Source organism: Acipenser ruthenus, chromosome 7, assembly GCF_902713425.1.
Source record: "Acipenser ruthenus chromosome 7, fAciRut3.2 maternal haplotype, whole genome shotgun sequence".
Taxonomy (NCBI): Eukaryota; Metazoa; Chordata; class Actinopteri; order Acipenseriformes; family Acipenseridae; genus Acipenser; species Acipenser ruthenus.
This window is the reverse complement of record NC_081195.1, coordinates 42292091-42314526: the sequence shown is the minus strand read 5'-3', so window position 1 is coordinate 42314526 and position 22436 is coordinate 42292091. Positions and strand designations below refer to the sequence as shown.

Genomic DNA, 22436 nt, shown 5'->3' with positions numbered 1-22436 from the left:
TCATAAAGCAGTTACGATGACAGCGTGTTGTGTGTAATAGTAATGGACTCAGATTAATTGGTTCAGTTACTGAAAGGATACGGACAACAGCACTGTAATTCTGAGGCCATTAACCACCCAGCCTTGGCCATCCTTTACCTTCAGTACAAATGAACAGTGTTATAGAGACCTCAAGTCCCTATCCAGCCACCTCTTTTGTTCTTCCACCAACTCAATGCAGATGGGCGGATTTAGAAAAAGATTATGATGGAAAATAAGCACAAATTTGAGATTTACTACAGATATACAGTAGCTCTCTAATAAGGTCAAAGTTGTATATTTATAAGTTAATATATACCTGAAAAATACAATGCATGAGTTAAAAAGAGCATAGAATACATCATCTCAAGTTTTTATTCATGGAAAAGATATCGTTGCTACTCGAAAAAAATTGTGTCTTATATTTTATAAATACCGGTATGTCTTGTATGTCATTTCTGTTTTAGGGTTCACTACACGTTTAATCCAGTAAATAAAATGAACTTGGTACAGCGGTATTTAGGAAGTTATATTTAAAATGTGCTTCAGCAAAAGCAGCAGCTCAGTATACTACTGGGACTGTGAACATGTTGTGAATGCGAAACTACATGACGGAATAAACATAACCAAGAGAGCTCAGATTTGATGTATTTTAATAACATATTTTTTTCAATTTTTTATGAAGGTCAAGCCAACTAAACAAACATACTGAATTTGAAAATGTACCTCAGTCACACGCAGGTTTTCTCAACACACTCTGTTAGAAAAAAAAAAAACCACAAAGATTTTACTTCGACATTCCAGACATGGATTTAATTTTGAATAAGTGATAACCACTATACACACAATTCTCATGATTCTGAGATCCATCCTGATGAGGCAATTAAAATTAATACATTCCTCAGTTGGGTTTCAACATTCTTCCTAGTGTAACAAACACAACTCAAAGGGATTATGGGTATTATATCTGTATAATGTGAAATAATGTATAATGTGATATCTTGTAACAATTGTAAGTCGCCCTGGATAAGGGCGTCTGCTAAGAAATAAATAATAATAATAATAATAAGACAAATCCTGCATATCATCTAATTACAGCCAAATACTCAGCTATCCACCCTGATTTGTGCTTAGTTTAGTTTGATTTGAAATTCTGTACGTAAAAAAGTTCAAAACAGTTACAGTGGGTCAAACTATCTGCTGCACCTTATTTTTTTTATTTTATTTTTTTATGAGCATGTCATAGAAAATGTACTGCTCTTGATAAAATCAGTAACATTTTAGTTTTATTCCATGAGTTATTTGATAACAATGGTATAACTAATTTTTGTCCAATATCAAAACTGTATCATGCATGACATTGATGTTCTAACATTATTGTATGAGAGTGACCCCATAAAGATTTGCATAATTCTACAGAATGTGTTTGCTATGATGACATCTCGATCCAATCTGAAAAAAGTTGTATTCCTGTATTTTGTCATGCAAAGGCAGTAGCAAGAGGCTTTACTGAAATGATTGAGTTCTTGGGTGGTTGACCACATCCTATACCCATCCACGATTTTGTTTGCTTTTCTTTTTATTTCTGCGTTCTGTGGCAGAACACATTTGGTGCAAAGACATGCAGGTTTTCAAAGCTTCTCTGTTCAATAGCCTAAACTAGATTACTGGTCTATTATGGTATGCCACACAGGCAACAATCAGGCCTCTTTGAATACCACATCCCGATCAGCCTGAACCTAATTAGGACTGCAGGGAGGACTATTCTACAGCTATTTACTTCTCTCTCAGCGTGTGAAGGCTGAAGCGACACCATGTGGTACTCCTGCTGCTACCCTGGAGCTCAGCACACACAGGAGGGGAACGGCAGGACATGTCAGCAGTGCCTGGAGGCACTTGGCAGCGGAGCCTCTGCAGCGCATTTTCATTTATAGCCTGGCTGGAGCAAGGAGATGATTAAAAGCACACAGATCTATTAGAGGAAACACCTTATGGATTATGTCTCCCACCTAGCTGGAAACCCATGCACACGGCACAGCTGCTACAGGAATAAACTGTATTGTTTTGGATGGGGGTAGTTTTACAGAGGGGTATTAGGTAAGGTACACCTTCGAACCTCCGCCAGATCTAAATGGAATTTTGATGGGTGGGAATGTGACACTGCTGACAGAATTCTGACACAATCGAATCAGAAACAGAATATAATGACAAGGACATGGAAAAAGGTTGTCCAGTATAATGTACAGTTTGTGCTACGAATCCACAAAAAACTGTTGATTTGTCAGCGAAACCAGTCAAAACAACAGAAAAGCAAATACAAATTTATTAGTTAACAATGATGTCAACACTTAGTTATAGTATTCCACATTTCAAAAGTAACACTTAGATCATTACTCATTACTATCTTCACTTACAACTGAGTAAGTGGGATTTCAAACTCAAAACGCCAAGGAACTCATGACAACATTCCCACAATATGAGAGACAAAAATTTTAACTGTTTGAACTAAGCATAACAAAACAGCAAAAAGCAAACCCAATAACCAAATTAACAATCAATTGAATCTCATTAAATCGAACAAGTATCAATTAGGAAGAAATGTTTTAAGTGGCATAAACAACTTTGCCAAACGGCACTCGAAACAGTGAATTATTTGTACCAATTCAACACATGTTTTTGATCCCTTACAGATTTGATTGTGATTAGAGGCGTTTCTACAGTACTACGTCTGCAGACACCTTAAACAAAAGCTGGTCTTACAATGAAATCCTGAAAGCAAAATCAGTGGCGCTGTTTGTCCTGCTACTGTAACAGGGACAGTCAAAAGCAAACACAAGGCAATACTGAGGTTAAGATACAAGTCTAGCAAATTTCCCTTGTAGATGTAGTTGAGCGTCACAAGAGGTGAGGATGATACATCGGCTGGATGTATTTTCATTTGTTTCCAGGTTCATTCAAACACGCGGCCCTATGCATGTAAGACCCCTGTATTCCTCTCAAGTTTGCAGTACTGTCAGCAACTTCATTTGTAGTGTGTCGAGTTCATTTTTAAATGTCTTGCCATTTTTAGCTTAAATCGTGGGTTACATGACTACGCAGCACATAAACTTGCGCACGGCTAATAAGTCATTCATTCTGGTGTAGATTTGAGGTGAATATACGTTGTTTTTTTTTATAGTAACTGAGCCACAACAACAGGGCACCCCTTGCTGCCTCAGGGCCCCATGCAATTGCATGGGCTGTCTGTGCCTAAAACCGCTACTGAGGAAAATCAATGTGTTAAACATAGGCAATTACGAGGAATCATCTTTTGTCAGTTCTGATCAAAAAGTCACAGTGGTAAACCATGCTATTTGTAGACAAAGTGGGACTGGTCATGGGGGAGATTTAAGACAATCCAACCACATAAAAACATTATTGAAACTAAGAGGCTTATGAAAAGAGATATGTATGTTTGTGACAGCTTCTGACACTGTATTCATTTTAATAAGGCTTGTAGAACTGCTGCTTTGCTTAGCCAGATGTATTTAATCTTTATGACATCCCTGTATTATGAACTCTGAGATGATAAACGGATACATGTTCATGATCAAATAGTTTTTTACGAATACACAAGTCTCAATTCTGTTTGTTGACTGGTAAAAACAGCACCAGTATTTCATGTATATAGAGGATCAGCAAAATGAAACTCTGTGATTGCAGCAGGGGCAGACTCAGGTTTCAAAACAGTAAACAAAACTAGTATATTTACTAAAAATAAAGTTTAATAGTAATCTGGTCTTTAGTCCCCATTGCTTTAATGCTCTCTTCACATATTTGCAAGTGGGAGTTAAACTGCTTCCACAGCGAAAAAAAACAAACATCAAAGTACATTTCTCTGTCCTCGCAGCTCGCCTGGCTTACCTTGTGAGTAGAGCAGGATCTGCATCTCCAGCAGGATGCAGGTGAAAACCTGCACTAGGTTCTCCACGCCCAACAGCTCAAAGACCTGCTTCAGTGAGTAGTCTGCGAGGGGCAGCTCACTGGGGCTGGGTCTCTGGCACACGATGGGCTCGTACACTCCATGGAACTTCAGGGAGCGGCCGGGGGGAGGCAGGGGCACCTCATACAGGATGTTGTGGATGTAGCTCTCCAGGGGGAGGGGCGGTGGCTGCTGGGAGCTGACGGCCCGGTGCAGCTGGGTGAGGAACTTGCGGCAGGCCTGCATGAAGGGCAGCGGGGTGATGAGGCAGAGGGCCTTGGAGACGTAGAGGGTATCGCGGCTCATATCATAGGAGCTGCAGCAGTGGAGCTTGTTGAGAGAGGTGGCGTCGCCTTCATCCAAGCTGCTGGCCAGGGAGTCCATGCTGCAGGAAGACGAGGCACAGACGCTGCCCAAGTGTTCAGCGTGGTGCATCTGGTAGAGCGTCTGCATGGCTGTGCAGATCTGCTTGCTGGTCACCTCCTCGTAGAACGTCAGCACAAAGCCGTACGTGCGTGAGCCATCTTCCCGGGTTATGAGGTACGAGTGGAACTGTGGCTCACGGTTGTCCACCTGGGTCCGGAAGGAGAGGCCTTTGGGCATGCAGAGCTGCAGACAAGAACAGAGTTATACCGTTACTGACACGAAACAACTGTGGTTTTCTGGAAGCGTCGTTTAGGATGTTCCTAGAAGCTGTCCTGTTTCAATAAAAAAAGCTTTATGGAAAATGAAACTGAAGGACACTTTGCTTAAATATATATGAATGATATCTATAAAAATAAACTATCGAGTGGATTTGCATAAGGTGCTTTTTAAAAGTAATGACAGACTGTAGAATCATCACACAACCCCACAGAGACATTTATCTATGAATGATAAGGTTCAATATTTTGTCATTCCAAGAAAAATACATAATGTAACATTATTCAGCTACTACTTCAATCCCAAAAGACAGTTTGTATGGAACAGCATTAGCCTAGAGCTACTGTCATTTTTTTTTTTAAATAATGTCATCCTAGAGAGCCTTCTTAAATCATAATTACCATCCAGTTGTCAGATATAATAAAACTTCCTTGGTGCACGTTTAACCAGCTGCCCACAATGCAAGTAAACATTCAGTGTTTTCTTAACGGCCGGAGTGTCCTGCATCATCTGCTAAGGTACTGCAAGGGGCCAGTTTGCCGCACTGAACTCCAAGGACCACCACTGATCAGGTGCCTAAGGAGTCCAGACAGAGACTTCTAGAGTTCAGTAACTTGGCAACATCCATTGCATTGCAGTTGAAGAAAGGCAATTAGCTTGGATTTTATACCCCATTTTTTACCCCAATTTGGAAACAATTGTATATATTGATCTCGGTCCACTGCTGCAACCCCCGTGCCAACTTCGCGAAACGGTGGCAGACACACGCGTCCTCTGAAACGTGCCCTGCCAAGCCGTCTTTTTTCGCACTGCATGCCCACAGCGAAGACATATAGTGCCGGAGGACAACACAGATCTGAATGGCTCCACAACAGACCCGCTGGCGCCCTGCTGGCCACAAAGTCACTGGTGTGCGGTGAACTGAGGATTACCCTGCCGACCTGAGCGGCGCTCGGCCAACTGTACGCCACCCCCTGGGAACTCCCAGTCATGGTCGGCAAATGACATAGCCTGGATACGAACCAGCGATCTTCAGGCTATAGGGTGCATCCTGCACTCCACATGGAGCACCATTACTGGAGGCGGCACTCAGGAGCCCCTTCTAATTTCCAATTTATAAAAAAGTGCAGTAAAGGGACATACATATGAATTGTTAACGGTGTTGTGTGCAGATTTATCATCTGTATTGTGGGGGACAGACACACTGATTTTTGCAATGTTGTCTTTGTGAACACCCTGATGCAAAATAGGATTGAGTTCACTGAGGATAAACGGGATTATGTTATTCCACTGGTACATGATGGGTCTTGCGCAGGCTGGAGGATTAGCTCAAGATAACAGTCTGCAGGCTGCTCTGTAGGGAGTTAATGAGATCAAACCCCAGCTGTGCCCAAGAAAGATGGGATTCAAACAGATACTGTGCCTCTGCACTTTGCTTCTGCACTGGGAGGACTACTGTACCACCTGTCAAGTCTGGAATCTGATACGAACCAAAAGGTCAGACTCCTCCATATATCCCCCAGAGCCCAAACTTTACACAACTTGTGCCAGAATATGACCTAACCTCCAGATTACAACACATGTGAATGTCCTTAAAGTTCCTGTTTCTAAGTGGGATATTACCCCAACCTAGGAATAATAAGACAGAAGCATGGAGGCTTACCATCCAGAACTTCAAAACACTCAATCAAGTTCCGAGGTACAACTTAAAAGAAACTAAGTCAACGTGGCTGTCAATTACTTAGTATTGATAAGTAGTTTATGGCTACTCCAGACCCATTTCTCCCACTAGAGGTCACTTTGAAACAGCTATTGAATAAATTAACTCAACCCAAGGAAAACCACTCCAAAAGGAGCAGTGAATCCCATGGCACCTATTCAAACCACTAAACCATTTGGTTGCACTTGAAAGGGAGAAGACTTCTATACTTCCATGAAAGAGAATTGCTTTGCAGTAAGGCAGTTAAAGATTTTATTCCCACAGCCCCTGGGGATGGTGGTTAGGTTTATTGCTTTCACTCGACATAGTATAAATCACCTCTGCATGCTAATTAAAATAGTGTAGGATACTTTGTGTGTGGGGTGTTTGCAAAAGACACCCCCAGTAGAAACCTTCAGCTGAAACCTTCATCCAGGAATGCCATAAGAATAAAAAAAGAGTGGCAGCAGCTTCTATAGCAAACCATATAATACTGTATATCTGACCTGGGGCTTCCCACAGTTAAACTGTGTCCCTCAGATGAACCATCCCCAAAACATACCTCTGTGAAGAGCTGGTGTATTGACCTTCAGGCCCTGCTCTAACCTCATTGTCTCCAGGACGTAACATGCATGCTCAACTGTGCATCAATGATCAAGAGCTCTTTAGCTGATTTCAGTAAAATGCTGCCACATGTACTTCAAAAGACCCTTCTTGTAATATACAGGGTGATTAGAAAGTAAGTTTACCACATAGGTATGTTGATATGATACTTACTTTATAAATCACCCTGTATATTATGCTTGAATATGCCATTCTTCTGCTGACAGAAGTATTCCCATCTGCTTCAAAGTAAAGTTTACCACATAGGTATGTAGATATGATACTTACTTTATAAATCACCCTGTATATTATGCTTGAATATGCCATCCTTCTGCTGACAGAAGTATTCCCATCTGCTTCAAAGGCAAACTTGTGGCAATCAGGTTCAAAGGAGAATGCAGTAAACAAATTCGATATGGTCCAGTGTAAAATTAAATTTGATTGTAGGGCTGTGCAGCTGTAAAATCATGCAATTTCATGAATCTGTCTTATTTTCTGAAAGGTTTCCCCATTTGCAATTGGTTAATAAGAACACACTCTCATTATAATCTACGATAATGACTGAATTGCCCGTCGTTGGCGAGTGAGTTGAGCCAGAAAAAAAAAAAAAAGCAATTATCCGAAGCCTTTTATCCTAATCCCTACAGGACCATTAAGATATTTTAACTGTAACCAAGACGGGACCAGTGATGGTGTGCTGCTATACAGTATAGCCCATCAGTGAGATTATGCTAAAAGGATGAATTCTGAACACCAAGGGTTGTTTGATACAGGTACACATGTGCAGATTACCACTCAAAAGGCTTTAGCGTTTTGAATATCACAACACTCATGACATTTTCGCCTATGTAGTTTTGAAAAAAGCAAAGACAAAAGAACAATAAATACACTTGTATTAGTTGTTAGCTAATAGCATATAGGAATATGATGTGATAAATGCTCACTATTGTGAGTTTATCCTATTTTACCATGCTTTAAATAATAGATTATCTGAACCAACATATGATGCATGCAAATGCAAGAAAAAAAACATTACATTTTATAATTGCACTGTACTGTATAATGCTATGCTAAGTAAGTGCAGACTAGATAGCAATTACTACCATACCCATGTTTATTGCCTATACTGTAATAACACTGTCTGGGTATGTGCTGAAGCTGACAGGCGGTATTCCATCTGTGAGTCAGCTCAGAAATGTAATGTAGCACCTGCAGTTTTTTTCCCCCACTTACATTTTAGGGAAAAATAAAATACTTTATTGGTAGACCACCATTCTTGCCGTCCAATGCAGTTCACGCAGATGAAGCCAAATCAATATGACAGCTTTCACCACCAAGTGAACACAGGACAGCTTTCACACAACAGTCTGTTTCAATTGTTTTACTTATCCTCGTGTGCATACTGCTCTCAGGAACAGGTAGAGAGCTGCCTGGGTCAGAGTAAGCAGAGAACCTGACAGAGAAATTATAAATTATTCAGAAACATCGACTGTCACCGAGGCTAGAATGGAAAAAATGACATCAGCTCACCTTTCCGCATAAAGACCGTCCACTTATTCTATAGATTTTTATATATTGAGCAGGTCTTTGTGCGAAATATTTGTTCGTTTTTAGATTGAACCACATTTAAGATTAAAAAGTAAAAATAAAACAAAACCCGGCAAAGCAATGAGTGCTCAGGGAAGTAGAGGTTTAAATACAGTAGCGGCATTCAGCAATTTGGCCTGATATAAGCTGTTTATGATTTCACAGCATTCAGTTGTTCTAAATAGCAGGTCTTTCTTAAAGGAATACTTTCTACCTTTGAATTTGCAAAATATTTCAATTGTAATAATTTTTCATATGGCTATTATGTGTTACTAATAAATTATTGTTTCAGCCACCAGACTTGACCAAAAAGCCTGAAACAGGGAGTTAAATATGGCTTAAATATCTAGTATCACCCCTGGTGTTCATTTTTATAGTGGCTTCGAATTCAACCTCTCAAGATGCCCCAAACAGTAAAATATGCTGTGGTGAAGGCCATTGCACACTGGATCCGATCATGCATCCAATTTTAACGTGCGTCTAAGAAGAAAAAAGCTGATCATGTACATTCCCTATTGCACCTTGCACACCGAGTCTGTATCTGTTGTACCACAGTTACCAACTCAGTGTGCAAGGTGCAATGTTTTTAATAATTCTAATGCACAGGACCAGGAACACATTTTGATTTCTATGCTTTGTCACTTACCATATTAACAGCATCTTGGTCAAAGGGGTTCCATTCAATAGTCTCTGGGAAATGCGCTAAAACTTTGGACTTGAATGTTCTTCTCAGAGGGCTCTGTTCAAAGTTTTCCCCTACAAGGAAAGGCAAAATCAATCAATCATTCATGCATGGACTGACAAATTGTGTCAATATCCCCACACAGTCCAAAAGATAAACCTGAACGTTTTGATTCAAGCCTACCATCCAGGGTGCCTGGATCAGTACCCGTTCATTTTATATTTTTCCCCTTTAGCTATGGAGCCTTTATTAGAGTGCGTAAACTACTCAGCCACCAATACACCAAAGCATGGAGAACACACAGGCAAACAGACAGATATTTCACTTGGCAGAGGTTACTGTGCCGATAACCTTCAAACAGTCCAGCCCTCTGGATGAGAGGGGATAACAGTTCTTTACAGTGCCTCCAGCAGGCCTTGGTGAAAGGAACAGGGCCTGACAGTTCTGGAGTGGAGTGGCCTGCACTGGAATGAAATGTGACCAGAGAACAAAATTACATCATGCCAAGACACAAAGACTGGCTCTATAAAAGCAACGTGCTTGCAAATACCACAAGTTCCATTCCATGACTCATGGGCTATTTATTTTCCAGTGCTTTACACCGCTCCCCCGCCCCAAGATGAGTTATGCCAACTGTATGCCCCAACTTTTCCAGAATCACATTTACCTGTAAACCCAAGTGAGGAAGAAGAAAGCAAGCAATTCCCTTTCTTTCACCTGACAGTCTTTGACTGAGAGTAAAGAGTTCTGAAGGGAAACTTGTCATGTATTGCATCGCAAAACCAACAGTGGCCGCTTTTTCCTTTCACTCAGCTTAAGGAGACCTCAATGGCAAATGCTGACACTCAGGAATTTGCTCTGTAGAGCATGAAGCTGAAGTGCACAGTCACTCTCCACACTGTGCCGCACTTGAATGTGTTCTTCCTTTATAATCATCTGATGTCAATAGCAACAAAACCCCAAAAAGATTTCTGTGTATTAACATCGCTGTTAAGTAATGATAAGCATTTGGACTTAGAAACACCCTTGTTTTACATACATTCATTCACAGAGTCTTTGGTTGAAAACAGATTTTGGCCTTGCCCCTTTATATATATTGTAAAAGATCTCACCCACTCGGGTTCGTTGCCCCTTTAAAAATAGACCCAAACACAGAAATGGATTTTTAAGTGCGGTTGCACAATTTTTAATAAACACAAAAATGAACAAAATACAAAACAACACCTAGCTCCTTTGGAGCGCTAACTAAACCTCAGGAACACCCTGACTATACAGTGGGACGGCTAAGCCGTTTCCCCACAACAGAAAACACATACACCCAGTATTTTTTTCCAAAATCCTTACTTTTCCCGTGGCTGCTTGGACACAGAACCCTCTACCTGTCTCCTTCTATACAGCAGCCCTGTGCAGACTGACTGCACCTCTTATATACCCTGCACCTGGTCCTAATTTACAATCACTACCAGGTGCAGGGGATCATTAACAATAAACCAATTAACAAATTAAATTAAACAATTAACCAAACTAAAAGGTTTTTCCCTCTGGGAGACGTAGTCCCATTCCCCCAGGACTACACTACCTTACACTTCCTCCCCCTTGTCTTTACAAGACACCGGCCATTTAACGGCCATCTCCCCCCCCCCACCCTTAAAAGCCCACCCACCCTCATGTCCCAAGTCTTTGGTTTTCAGCCTCTTCCACAGGCGTGCTTGAGGGTGGGTCGGTCCTTCCTCCGGCACACTCAGGAAGGGACCACGCACCAGCCAGAAGGGACCAGGACGGCTTGTCCTGGGTGACCGAAACGCAGGCCTTTGACCGGGAGTGAGCTGTGACAGGCAGAAGTGGGTCGCTCGGGACCGGCGCAGCGACGTCTGGGACCCTGAGGGGAACAAAGTGGAAGGAAGGGGGAGCGCACGCGACGTCTGACGCCCACGGCGTGACGTCTCAGGTTCCGGGAGGAGCGGAGCTGGGGACCGTGCACCCAATTGTGCCTGGCAGAGCTGCGACCTGGGCATAAGGTCGAGTGGAGGGAGGTCGGGGCATTCCGGACTGGTGTCCATGTAGCTGGAGCACGTGACCGCACTTGAAAGTGGCGGAGTGTCTCCCTCGGCCTGTTGCTGAGGCTCTGTTGGAGGTGGGTTGCTCACCTCCTCCCCCTTGACTGCATCCGGTGGTTCCTGTGACAGCTCCAACCCCTCTGGCTCTCGGGATGGTAGCTCCACCCCCTCTAGGGCTGCAGCCAGCGGTGCCTCTCTTGCCTGCTCCCACTTTTGGAGCAGCAGCACCAGCCTGTTTGGCTCCGGATCCGGCAGCTCCAGCCCCTCTGGCTCTCGAGACTGCAGCTCCACCCCTTCTGGCTCTCGGGACAGCAACAGGTCCTCCTTGTCCTGCTCAGGAGACAGCGGTGCTTCCGGCACACCAGGCTCCCGTGCACTTTCCACCCATCTCTGGAACATGAGCTCTATCTCTGTAGGCTCCGGATCCGGGAGCCCCCTCTCTGCTCTCCACTTCCTGTTGCTCTCTTGCATAGCAGCAGTATTCCTATTGATCTGTTCGATCAATGCCTTTAAATCATTATCCATTTCTGGGTCTCTAGGGGCGCCCACACACGCTGCCACCAAATGTAAAAGATCTCACCCACTCGGGTTCGTTGCCCCTTTAAAAATAGACCCAAACACAGAAATGGATTTTTAAGTGCGGTTGCACAATTTTTAATAAACACAAAAATGAACAAAATACAAAACAACACCTAGCTCCTTTGGAGCACTAACTAAACCTCAGGAACACCCTGACTATACAGTGGGACGGCTAAGCCGTTTCCCCACAACAGAAAACACATACACCCAGTATTTTTTTCCAAAATCCTTACTTTTCCCGTGGCTGCTTGGACACAGAACCCTCTACCTGTCTCCTTCTATACAGCAGCCCTGTGCAGACTGACTGCACCTCTTATATACCCTGCACCTGGTCCTAATTTACAATCACTACCAGGTGCAGGGGATCATTAACAATAAACCAATTAACAAATTAAATTAAACAATTAACCAAACTAAAAGGTTTTTCCCTCTGGGAGACGTAGTCCCATTCCCCCAGGACTACACTACCTTACAATATATATATATATATATTAAACCAAGTAATGATACACAAGGTTTCATTACAGAGTATGCAAAACAGTACAGGCCTCAGATTGTTACAGTGTCCAGTAACTTTGTTTCACCAAGCTGATGCACTGTGCATTGTCTTGAGTGACATGGTGTTCTACATGAATTCCCTTATCTAATGGCTTCCACATGTACTGAGAATGAGTGTCAACCATTATGAAAGTGAATTGATGCAGATTTTTCATTGCACGCAATGGCATGTATTATAAACTGAGTGAACTGTTTTGTTATTTATTTTCTCGATTCAAAGTACTGGCTCTGTGTTTGTGCGTGTGTATTGTCTGGGCTAGAATGCAGTCACTTGTCCAGATTAAATAGGCTCGCAGGCTTTGTATCTGGAAAGGACAGAAGGGAATGCTTCCAAATTTCCAATCAGATTTTCTATAATCGTTTTCTAAAGTACAAAGTAAAGCATGACAAAGCATTGGTTTGCTTTCAGGAAGGAATGGGAGAAAGAGTTTGAAATCCCTTTCACAATCTATGTGTATGTGTATGTGTGTGTGTGTCTAATGCAATAGATAGCTCTGTTCTGTATATTGATTAAATAAAAATACTGCCTCTTGAGATAAAACATCTACAAGTCCAAGATACTGATACATTGCAACTGTATCCGGAAATTGTATTGATGTGAATGCTAAATTTAATATATTGTAATAGTGTACTAAATTATTATAAATTGGGGGAAAAAGGCAGGGGGTTGGACACACTAAAATAATGACCTTCACTGTATACCACTGTGCTCTACTGGTACTGTAGGGATGAATAGGTCCTAGAGTTTAGAAAGCTTTGTGGTAAGATCTGAGAAATCAATATTCTGCAGACCACGCAATACAATAATTAACTAGGCTAATAATTCATTCATATTGAGTAACAGACTAATCAGAATTCCCTTCAAATCCTTATGCAGTCCATCATAAAAAAAAAAAAAAGTAAAGTTATTCTTCAAGTGAAGAATAATTTCGTCATTAATTGTTAACAAAAATTCCTGCTAATAAAAGATGAAAATTTATTTTAAAAAAGGCATTTTGTAACACTCAGCTGCTAAACTGGGGAAGCATTTTGAATCATTTTTAGGGCATCTGGTTTTCAGGTTTAACCCAATTTAACGCATGTGCAGTTGTCTGTGATTCAAATGCAACAGAGCAGAACTGGCGCCGATGAAGGTAAGCTGATTTACCTATTAGAAAAATGTGGCTTCTTAGTGTGTGTGTGTGTATATATATATATATATATATATATATATATATATATATATATATATATATATATATATATATACACACACACATACATACACATATTTCTAAATTAAAGCAACATAGCTTTAAAGTTGTTGTTTTTTTTTTTGCACACTTTTCTTCCCAGCTATTTGTTTTATGAGTGTGTGTTTAGGCCAAGAGCATTTATAGGTATAGTCAATCGTTTCTCTTTGTTAAACAGCATGGAGCAAAGCTGTTTAGTTTTCCCGTATGTTCTGTGTGCAATTATACTTGCAACTCCATTACAAAATAAAACTTGATTGGAAAGGAGAAATGCCTGCATATACTGTATGTGTGTGTGAGAGAGAGAAAGAGAGAGAGATGGGAGAGAGCTAGATGTTGTTAAACGTTTGCATACCCCAATGTGTGGAAATATACATACGTTGGGGATTTAAACTGTTGACGACAACTGTGTTGTCAACATTTTGTGCTTAAGCATTTGTTTATTTCTTTCTAAATAAAACCAGATTTCTACCCGAATATTTATTCTTTCTTGATTATATATAGGGCTGTTGTTTTATTAATTGTATTTTTCGGTGCTTATTTTTAGCTATTTTCAAGTTTTATGTAAATCTTTTTTTTTCGGGGCTTTCGTTTTTGATATACTGTATGAAATTGGTGTTTTCGGTTAGTTTCCAAAATGCTTGAGCGTTTTTTTTTTTTTTTTTTTTTTTCTGTGTCAGAATATGTATAGTAACTCGACAGTACTTACACACTCAAGTTGTATCTTCTTTCCTCTTTCGTTTGCTGTCTTCCACAACGAAATCCCTATGGTCACGGGCACATTCTTCTGGGGTTTTTGTGTGTAGGCATTTTTGTACATTTCGCCACAATTCTGTTTGAAATCCTCTATATCTTAACTGTAATACATCTTTAAATCCCGCTAACAAGCCTCCATCCTGATTGTAATCTCGTTTTAAATCTCATAAGTGGAGTCTCCAATAGAAATATAGGAATGTGCTGTCAATCAGTAGTTGGGACAGGTTTAAAGTATTCAGAACTAATCAATGATAGATACAAGTCAGGAAGGCGGGACATTGCCCAGCAGCACTGGGAAATGTTTTTATTATTATTTTTGTAGTAGGTTTTACTTTTTTTTAATGGGAAAAGGGTAAAGTTAACATGAATAGATTAACCATTTCCACAGTTTTTCCGGTGTTTATTGGCTATCTGGTTTTATTGGTTAAAACCGAAAATCAGAAGCTCCAATTATATCCACCCGATTTTTTCAATAAATAATTCCACCCAATTTTTTAAAAAGCATTCTCCCGAATTGGGAAAAAAATGTCACCTGAAAATCAGACGCCCTAATCATTTTCAATTTGCAAATGAGCCTGCAAAGTGATTTTCAGATATATATATTTTTTATTTTTCTCCAATTAAAACAGTCAGTATGAAAATGACTTTAATAATGAAACACTATACAGTATCCTGTCAGATTTAAAAAAAAATGAGATTTTTTTTATTTCCCCAGGGATACCTACTGTATCGGATTAGTATTCAAATGACTAATGGTATCCTCTCAGAACGCAATCTCCATTCCTATGGGATCCTGTTCAATGGCTGTAGCAACACACTATTTACATTTCACAGTGTTTAAAAATCATTAGGAGCTTTTCCAACCACTGTGTATCATATCAGAGTAAAGCAGCTCCAGTTCAATTTACAAACACTAGAGCTAATACAGTGCCAAATTATGAGATCCCCTCCTAGAGCCCCATTTTTTACTCTCTGATTAAGATAGATATTGCGACAGGGTTGGATTAATAACAGTTAAAGAAATCAACGCTTCCCACAGGATGTTTTGCCAATCTGACTAGTCCAATGAATTGTAGGCCTACAGTAAAACCACAGAGAAGCCCTCTACTGCAGGCAAGCAGAAACATGAGTTTATCTGCACGTGTACTGAACACACCTTTGATTTCACTGCTACATGTCTGTTATCATTTATTTATGTGATGTATGGGGGGGGGGGGTCTGATTGTTTTTTATTTTTCATTTTAAAAAGTGAGTGCAAATCCCAGTTGTAAGACATCAGCTGTTTTCAGTTCCTGTTTGATCATATTATGGTTCCAACAGTCAATTTCCAACAGCTGCAACATAGACTCCATTTGTTTTCTCCTTGGCTTTATTTTAAAAGATTTAATAACACACACATTTCCCCAGGACTTTAATACTAGGAGGACATTTTGAAAGAATGACAGATTGCCTTTAAATTAGCTAGAACACAATACCATCAAGGTGAACACCAGTGAGTAACACAGTACATGGGAAAGAAGCGTGTGGGTTTGGGAAGCAGCACAGTGAATAAAGGAAGCAGCAAGGAATACAAGGAAACGGAATTGCTAGGGAACAAGTCTGCCAATCAGCCGCAGTGTTAAGACCCAACACCCCGAGATAACCTCCTTCACCAATCAGATCTCCATGCAGAAAGAAAACAACAAATTCATTTCAAGTTAAGGAATCGTGTGTTACATAGGACAGAGGTGTTTTTTTCATTCTTTCTCTGGCAGACCTACATTAATATGTGTCAAACCACCTACTCACTACTCAGGGTTTACTCATAATTCCACTGGCTTTAATCCATCATTATTCAGGAACATGTCAAAATTAATTCAATCTAAACCCTTGGGATTTTGTACATTCCTGTGAACAAATATGTTCCAGAACTTTATAATAAACACCTTTTAATCTTCTATTTATTACTATTATTGTTGGAAATGAAAAATCTAGGATACCAGTATCAGTCATGAAGAGAATTTGAGATATATTTACAGCAACTTCTTTGAAAATCTTTTAACTAAATGCAGCTGCTAAGCATGTGGTTGATGTGGGCTCATAATATTTGCATTTGAAAGAGCAGGGTTTAAAATTCAACCTACATTATGTAAGAGCTTTAAAACTCAACGCAAGATAAGGCCTATAATTACATTTCTCTATCTAATGAAAAAAATAAAAAAGTACAGTAACTCTTCTGATGCATAAACAGGCACTACTATTCACCTGAACCACACAGATACAGTAGATATGCCAGAGAGGTAATACAGGAAGCATTGTAGATTACAAGATGTAGAAACACAGGAGGCAAGAGTGAGAGTTGGCAGCTGCTTTTCATTTTTACCTGTGTTTGCAGCATCTTGGCTCCTGCCATGACGATCTGCTTCTAGCCATTGGTATAATGCTACGTAAACACAAACAGAAACAAACAGTGCGTGTCAACCAAAAAAAAAAAAAACACATAATGAACATGGAGCAACACAAATAAATGGCATGACAATGTGAAGCATGTGACATGAATAGGATGTCTGCATGATCCTAGAATAGTATTGAAGCATGGTCAGACCTTGGTAATAAGGAATCACAGAGTTTCCCTATGGATTACAGCTTTGGTTGTTGCAATGTTAAAAGCGTGGTCATCATATCAAAATAGAGGCTAGTATTACTGCACCCTGACTTATTAGAATGTACATAGAGTAATCTCTGGGCACACCAGGCCACATATGTAAAAATGCACAGCTGCACATGCACCAAACTCCAAGGCAAAATTTCAACATACCTTAAGACATTCTGAACCCTGACTGCAATTCAAACGTATCCGAGCACATTTGTGAACTTGCACAAACCAATTTTGTGCACAGATTCAACTCATTTTACAACCACCTCCAGCTTTAAAAGGCCCGGTGAGGGGGTTTAGGTCTCACTAAAAGGATCAATGAGAATGATAAACTGGTATATATTCAGTAATAAAGACGTTGTTAAAATAACGTTAAGGTTGAAGTTAAAAATCACAAAAGTCAGGAAATGGGACGTTAAGGTTGCACGCAACCTTAACTCACCCCTATTATGCCTATGCATTGCATCAGATATGACATCATATATGACATCAGTAATGACTAATCACCAGAATATTGTGCTGTCAGCTGTTCTTAGGAACTCATATGACAATAAAAAGACAAAGAAGCACAGTTTTCCATGGCACTGTTTTTTAAAAAAAAACAAAAAAACAAAAAAAAAAACAACCTTCCTTCTACTGAGTGAGATACATATTGAAATGCATTTGGTAAACCAATGGTCTTGGATAGCATAGAGGCAAGTGTGCCAACTTTTGCATTGGAAGTAACAGTAGTAATTATGCAACACCTATATCACATCTATAGACAATAGTGGAAAGAGTGACCTAAGTGACAGTGAGCACAATGAAAGTGTACTCCTTTTGTCTATGATTGTGTCTACGTTGGCATGTACGCCAAGAAGCATGATAGCTACAGTCCAGCACAGAGAATTTTTTCCAGTGTAATGTCCATCTGGTGGAGCATTTGTTATGTGATTAGTTATGTGAACATTCATGTTAAATTTAATTACAAAAACAAAAAAGACATATTCCTCTAGACGATTAGATTTTACCTGTGACCTAAGCACATTTATATTGTCTTTTTTTTTTTTTACATATACTAATGTCCAGGTATTATAAAAAATAGAAGAAGATGTACTTTAGTTACAGGTTCTGTGACTGTAAACTAAAGGTCTCCTAGTTTATGATGACATCAGAGAAACTCTCCAAAGGTAATTATTTTGGTAATGTCGTTCTGGGATGTCATGTATGATGTCATATCTGATGCGATGCATAGGCATAATAAGGGTGAGTTGAGGTTTTTATTATGGCCTTACAGGGAATTGTGTGCAGAGACCACCAGGACCATGGGCACAAACAAAGATCAGTAGAGGGTTTAAAACAATTAGAGCCTAACCTCCACCAGACACGAGAACAAGCCTAACCTCCACCAGACACGAGGACAAGCCTAACCTCCACCAGACACGAGGACAAGCCTAACCTCCACCAGACACGAGGACAAGCCTAACCTCCACCAGACACGAGGACAAGCCTAACCTCCACCAGACACGAGGACAAGCCTAACCTCCACCAGACACGAGGACAAGCCTAACCTCCACCAGACACGAGAACAAGCCTAACCTCCACCAGACACGAGAACAAGCCTAACCTCCACCAGACACGAGGACAAGCCTAACCTCCACCAGACACGAGGACAAGCCTAACCTCCACCAGACACGAGAACAAGCCTAACCTCCACCAGACACGAGGACAAGCCTAACCTCCACCAGACACGAGGACAAGCCTAACCTCCACCAGACACGAGGACAAGCCTAACCTCCACCAGACACGAGGACAAGCCTAACCTCCACCAGACACGAGAACAAGCCTAACCTCCACCAGACACGAGAACAAGCCTAACCTCCACCAGACACGAGGACAAGCCTAACCTCCACCAGACACGAGGACAAGCCTAACCTCCACCAGACACGAGGACAAGCCTAACCTCCACCAGACACGAGGACAAGCCTAACCTCCACCAGACACGAGGACAAGCCTAACCTCCACCAGACACGAGTACAAGCCTAACCTCCACCAGACACGAGGACAAGCCTAACCTCCATCAGACACGAGGACAAGCCTAACCTCCACCAGACACGAGGACAAGCCTAACCTCCACCAGACACGAGGACAAGCCTAACCTCCACCAGACACGAGGACAAGCCTAACCTCCACCAGACACGAGGACAAGCCTAACCTCCACCAGACACGAGGACAAGCCTAACCTCCACCAGACACGAGGACAAGCCTAACCTCCACCAGACACGAGGACAAGCCTAACCTCCATCAGACACGAGTGGAGTGGTGCATGTTGATAACAAGATACAGATGTGCTTTTAAAAAGTACCTGGTAATGCCCAACGAACCTCATAATCTAGGTGCCATATTGCCCCACATCAGTCAATGAAACTGCCGTGAAGACTGAACACCATGTTTACACTGGAAACCTCAAAATATAACAGGCCATTTGCCCTCCAAGAGGAGAATAAACCAAGACAAACTACGGCATTACTCAGACCGGTGCCTTTAGAGTGCGAGTAAAGATTACATTAACCTATGATTGGTAGCCTACATTAATCTAGTCTTATACCTTCCCCACAGAAAACCATAATGAACCCCTCTCAGCCAGGCTACCAGTAGGAAATCAATGTACATTTACTGTCAGTATCGTATTCAAAAGCTTGCATTGTTTTCAGAATCAGATTTGAGCCAGGAGGCTGACTGATACTTGGTGGTGAACAGAAAAGCTGAAAGCCTTTCTTTCTACTACAGAACTGCACACTGTTTACAAAACCTTTCTATTGGTCCTTTCCCTGGAATATGAATTTCAAGGAGAAAAGACCAGGTGGTACTGCATACCAAGGTAAATGGATCAATTATTCAGAGACTTATTTGTATGAACATGCAAATTATGATCACTCTTCTTTAAACCAGACTTTGTTGATTGGTAACATGCTCACTTGCTGGCGATTTAAGATTCTTAAACTATTCTTCCTTACAATGCTTAAAATTATAATAAAAAAATAATACATATTAAAATAGATTAGGCATTTTGGGTGAGTAAAGAAAGAAATAATCCGATGCAATGCATCAATGCAGGGACTACAGTCAGAGAACAGAGACCTTTGACACATCAATTTAAGGTGTGAAGAAGTTAGTCCCTCACAGCAATGTAATAGGATCACAGGCTAGAAGAACTTACACACAGCAGGGAAGAGAGACCGTGTTACAAAAATGTACCAGGTGCCACATCAATGTACAGTAACTCATGCATTAGGTGTATTCGATTCAGGAACTCTCTCAATGCCACATTTCCCTTGTCTTTATGTAGCTAAAATGGGACAAGAGTTACAACAGTTTAAAGCAGTAATGTATGTGAAATTACAGTAGCCTGAGGAATGCATTACCCAACAACAAAAAAACACAAGATCTGATGTATACTGATACATGTATTCTATCACAGAAAATAAAACATGCATAAAAGAAAGATAGTGGTTTAAGATGCCCAGACTTGAAAACCGCTCGGATATTAAATAAAATAGGTCATGCAAAAGTAAAACAAGAACCCTTGGATTCCCCTGTCAGAGATTCCTCTACTTGTCATATACAGTAGAAGCTTTCAGCTTTGTTTTGTTTTTCTGAGTATGAACAATTTAATTTATTTGGGCTGCCTAACTGTGGCCTATATAGTGTAGTATAATTTAGGACAAAAATAAGTTTTGAAGTAGTGTATGTCGATTCTGTGCTGTTTCTGGCATTCAAATACTATACATCAGTACCCTTTACAAACAGTGTTTAAAACAAGTATGTCATCACCATACAACCCCCACTATGACTGTAAATGCAGCATGTACAGTATAGTGTAGAATATGATTTAGCAGTGAAAATTTTTAAATCAAAGCTTGCTAAGCGAGTCTCCAGATCTATGTAAAAATGTGTGAAATACAGACACATGGATGAAAGGACAGACAGACACCTCTCTATCCTCAGAAGGTGACACTCAATAGGTTATGGTAAAAAATGTTAATACCACGTGCCTGCCCACACTATAGGTATTACAGATACACTACAGTATACACTGTGAGTCAACAAGGATAAGCATTCCCCATCAAACTATATCACTTTCCACTATTTAATGTACTATTTCATGTATTATGCACTTTCCACTCTCTTTATGTGTGTTTTTTTTTTGTGTTTTTTTACTGTATAGCATGTATTATGCATTTCTCTGTATCTAAAGTATTATGGATTTTCTTGTTGTTACTGCATCTTGTAAAGCACTTTGTGATGGCGGTCCACAATGAAAGGTGCTATATAAAGATTTATTGATTGATTGATTGAATGATCGATCAACCACCAGGCTGTTCAAAGCGCAGTCAGCCTCATCACAGATTGGTTTTTAAGTTCTCTGGCTGAAACCTACAGCTCTTCACTTCTCCACACCCATGAAATCACTGCCAGTTTTGGCTGCATTGGAAATGCAAATCGTCCAATTAATTCTTGTGACTCAGCTGGTTACTCATGATTTTGTCAACTCATCATCCGGTGAACATGCAGATCCCTGTGTTGGGATCAAATTCTGCCAAGTACTGCAAGGCTGTATTTACTCATTAAATTAAGGGCAAACTAATGTACCACTTAACAACTACAGTTAAAATACAGCCAAACTTCTATAATATTAATGTGGTATGAATACTGTATAAAGGCGGCACTCTGTGAATAATATGAAGGTCTTGGTTGGATAACGGGTCAGAACACATTCTTGGGACTAGATCAAAACAATGTGCTATAGAAGGGGTAGTTCTGTTGTATGGTGGTTTAGGGCATGCATGCAGGTTTAATTGGTTCAGTTTAATAATTTAGAGTGCAATTTTGCAGAGCCCTGTGCCAAAGGGTTACCGTATTTTACACAATGCAGAGACAGACAGAGCCACATACAGTAAAGTGGGACAGTAAAATACGGTTCTCAAAATTAAATTTAGCTCCTTTCCAGCACAGTGAGAAGCCACTTCCCACATGTTTCAAAGCCTCACAGAAGATCAGCATATTTGTGAAAAACAAGCCATGATTTAACTGTGTTGCATAATTTAACAATCACTTTACAGTACAGACCCAGGAAACTGTTTAGACCCTCATGACCTTCGGCAGCGATTTGGCAGAGACAGCAACGCTAGCAAATACTGCCAACGCCACTGCTGAAACCAGCTGAACGGCAGAGTGCACTATTAATGTTCTATTAACGTGGCCATATTATTCAGGACAGGAATAGTAATAATCCTGCATTTTCCATCAATCCATTTCATCAAAAACAGACCAACTGTCAAACTACAAATAACCAAGTCTTTTACCCTGTCAACATATTTTAGTTGTAGAAGGCAGTAAGAATAAGAACCAGTATACAGTAAAAGTAAGACATTTGTAATTCGGATC

At 40.5% G+C, this 22436-nt stretch overlaps 1 protein-coding gene across 13 annotated transcripts in view; it reads right to left on the bottom strand.

Annotated features, from left to right (window-relative positions):
- Positions 1–22436, bottom strand: part of LOC117415847 (DENN domain-containing protein 5B-like) — an 84461-nt gene that overhangs the window by 31289 nt on the left and 30736 nt on the right. For 7 of the 13 annotated variants that reach the window (XM_034026700.3, XM_034026699.3, XM_034026698.3 and 4 more), the window contains exons 2-4: positions 16737–16796; positions 9157–9266; positions 3922–4588 (exon numbers count right to left, since the gene is read on the bottom strand). In XM_034026700.3, the coding sequence (XP_033882591.2) occupies positions 3922–4588; positions 9157–9266; positions 16737–16796 (837 nt within the window). Of the gene's footprint in view, positions 1–3921; positions 4589–9156; positions 9267–10536; positions 10751–14327; positions 14792–16736; positions 16797–22436 lie in introns of those variants that run through there. The other 6 variants (XM_059026970.1, XM_059026969.1, XM_034026705.3 and 3 more) reach the window with 3 other exon arrangements.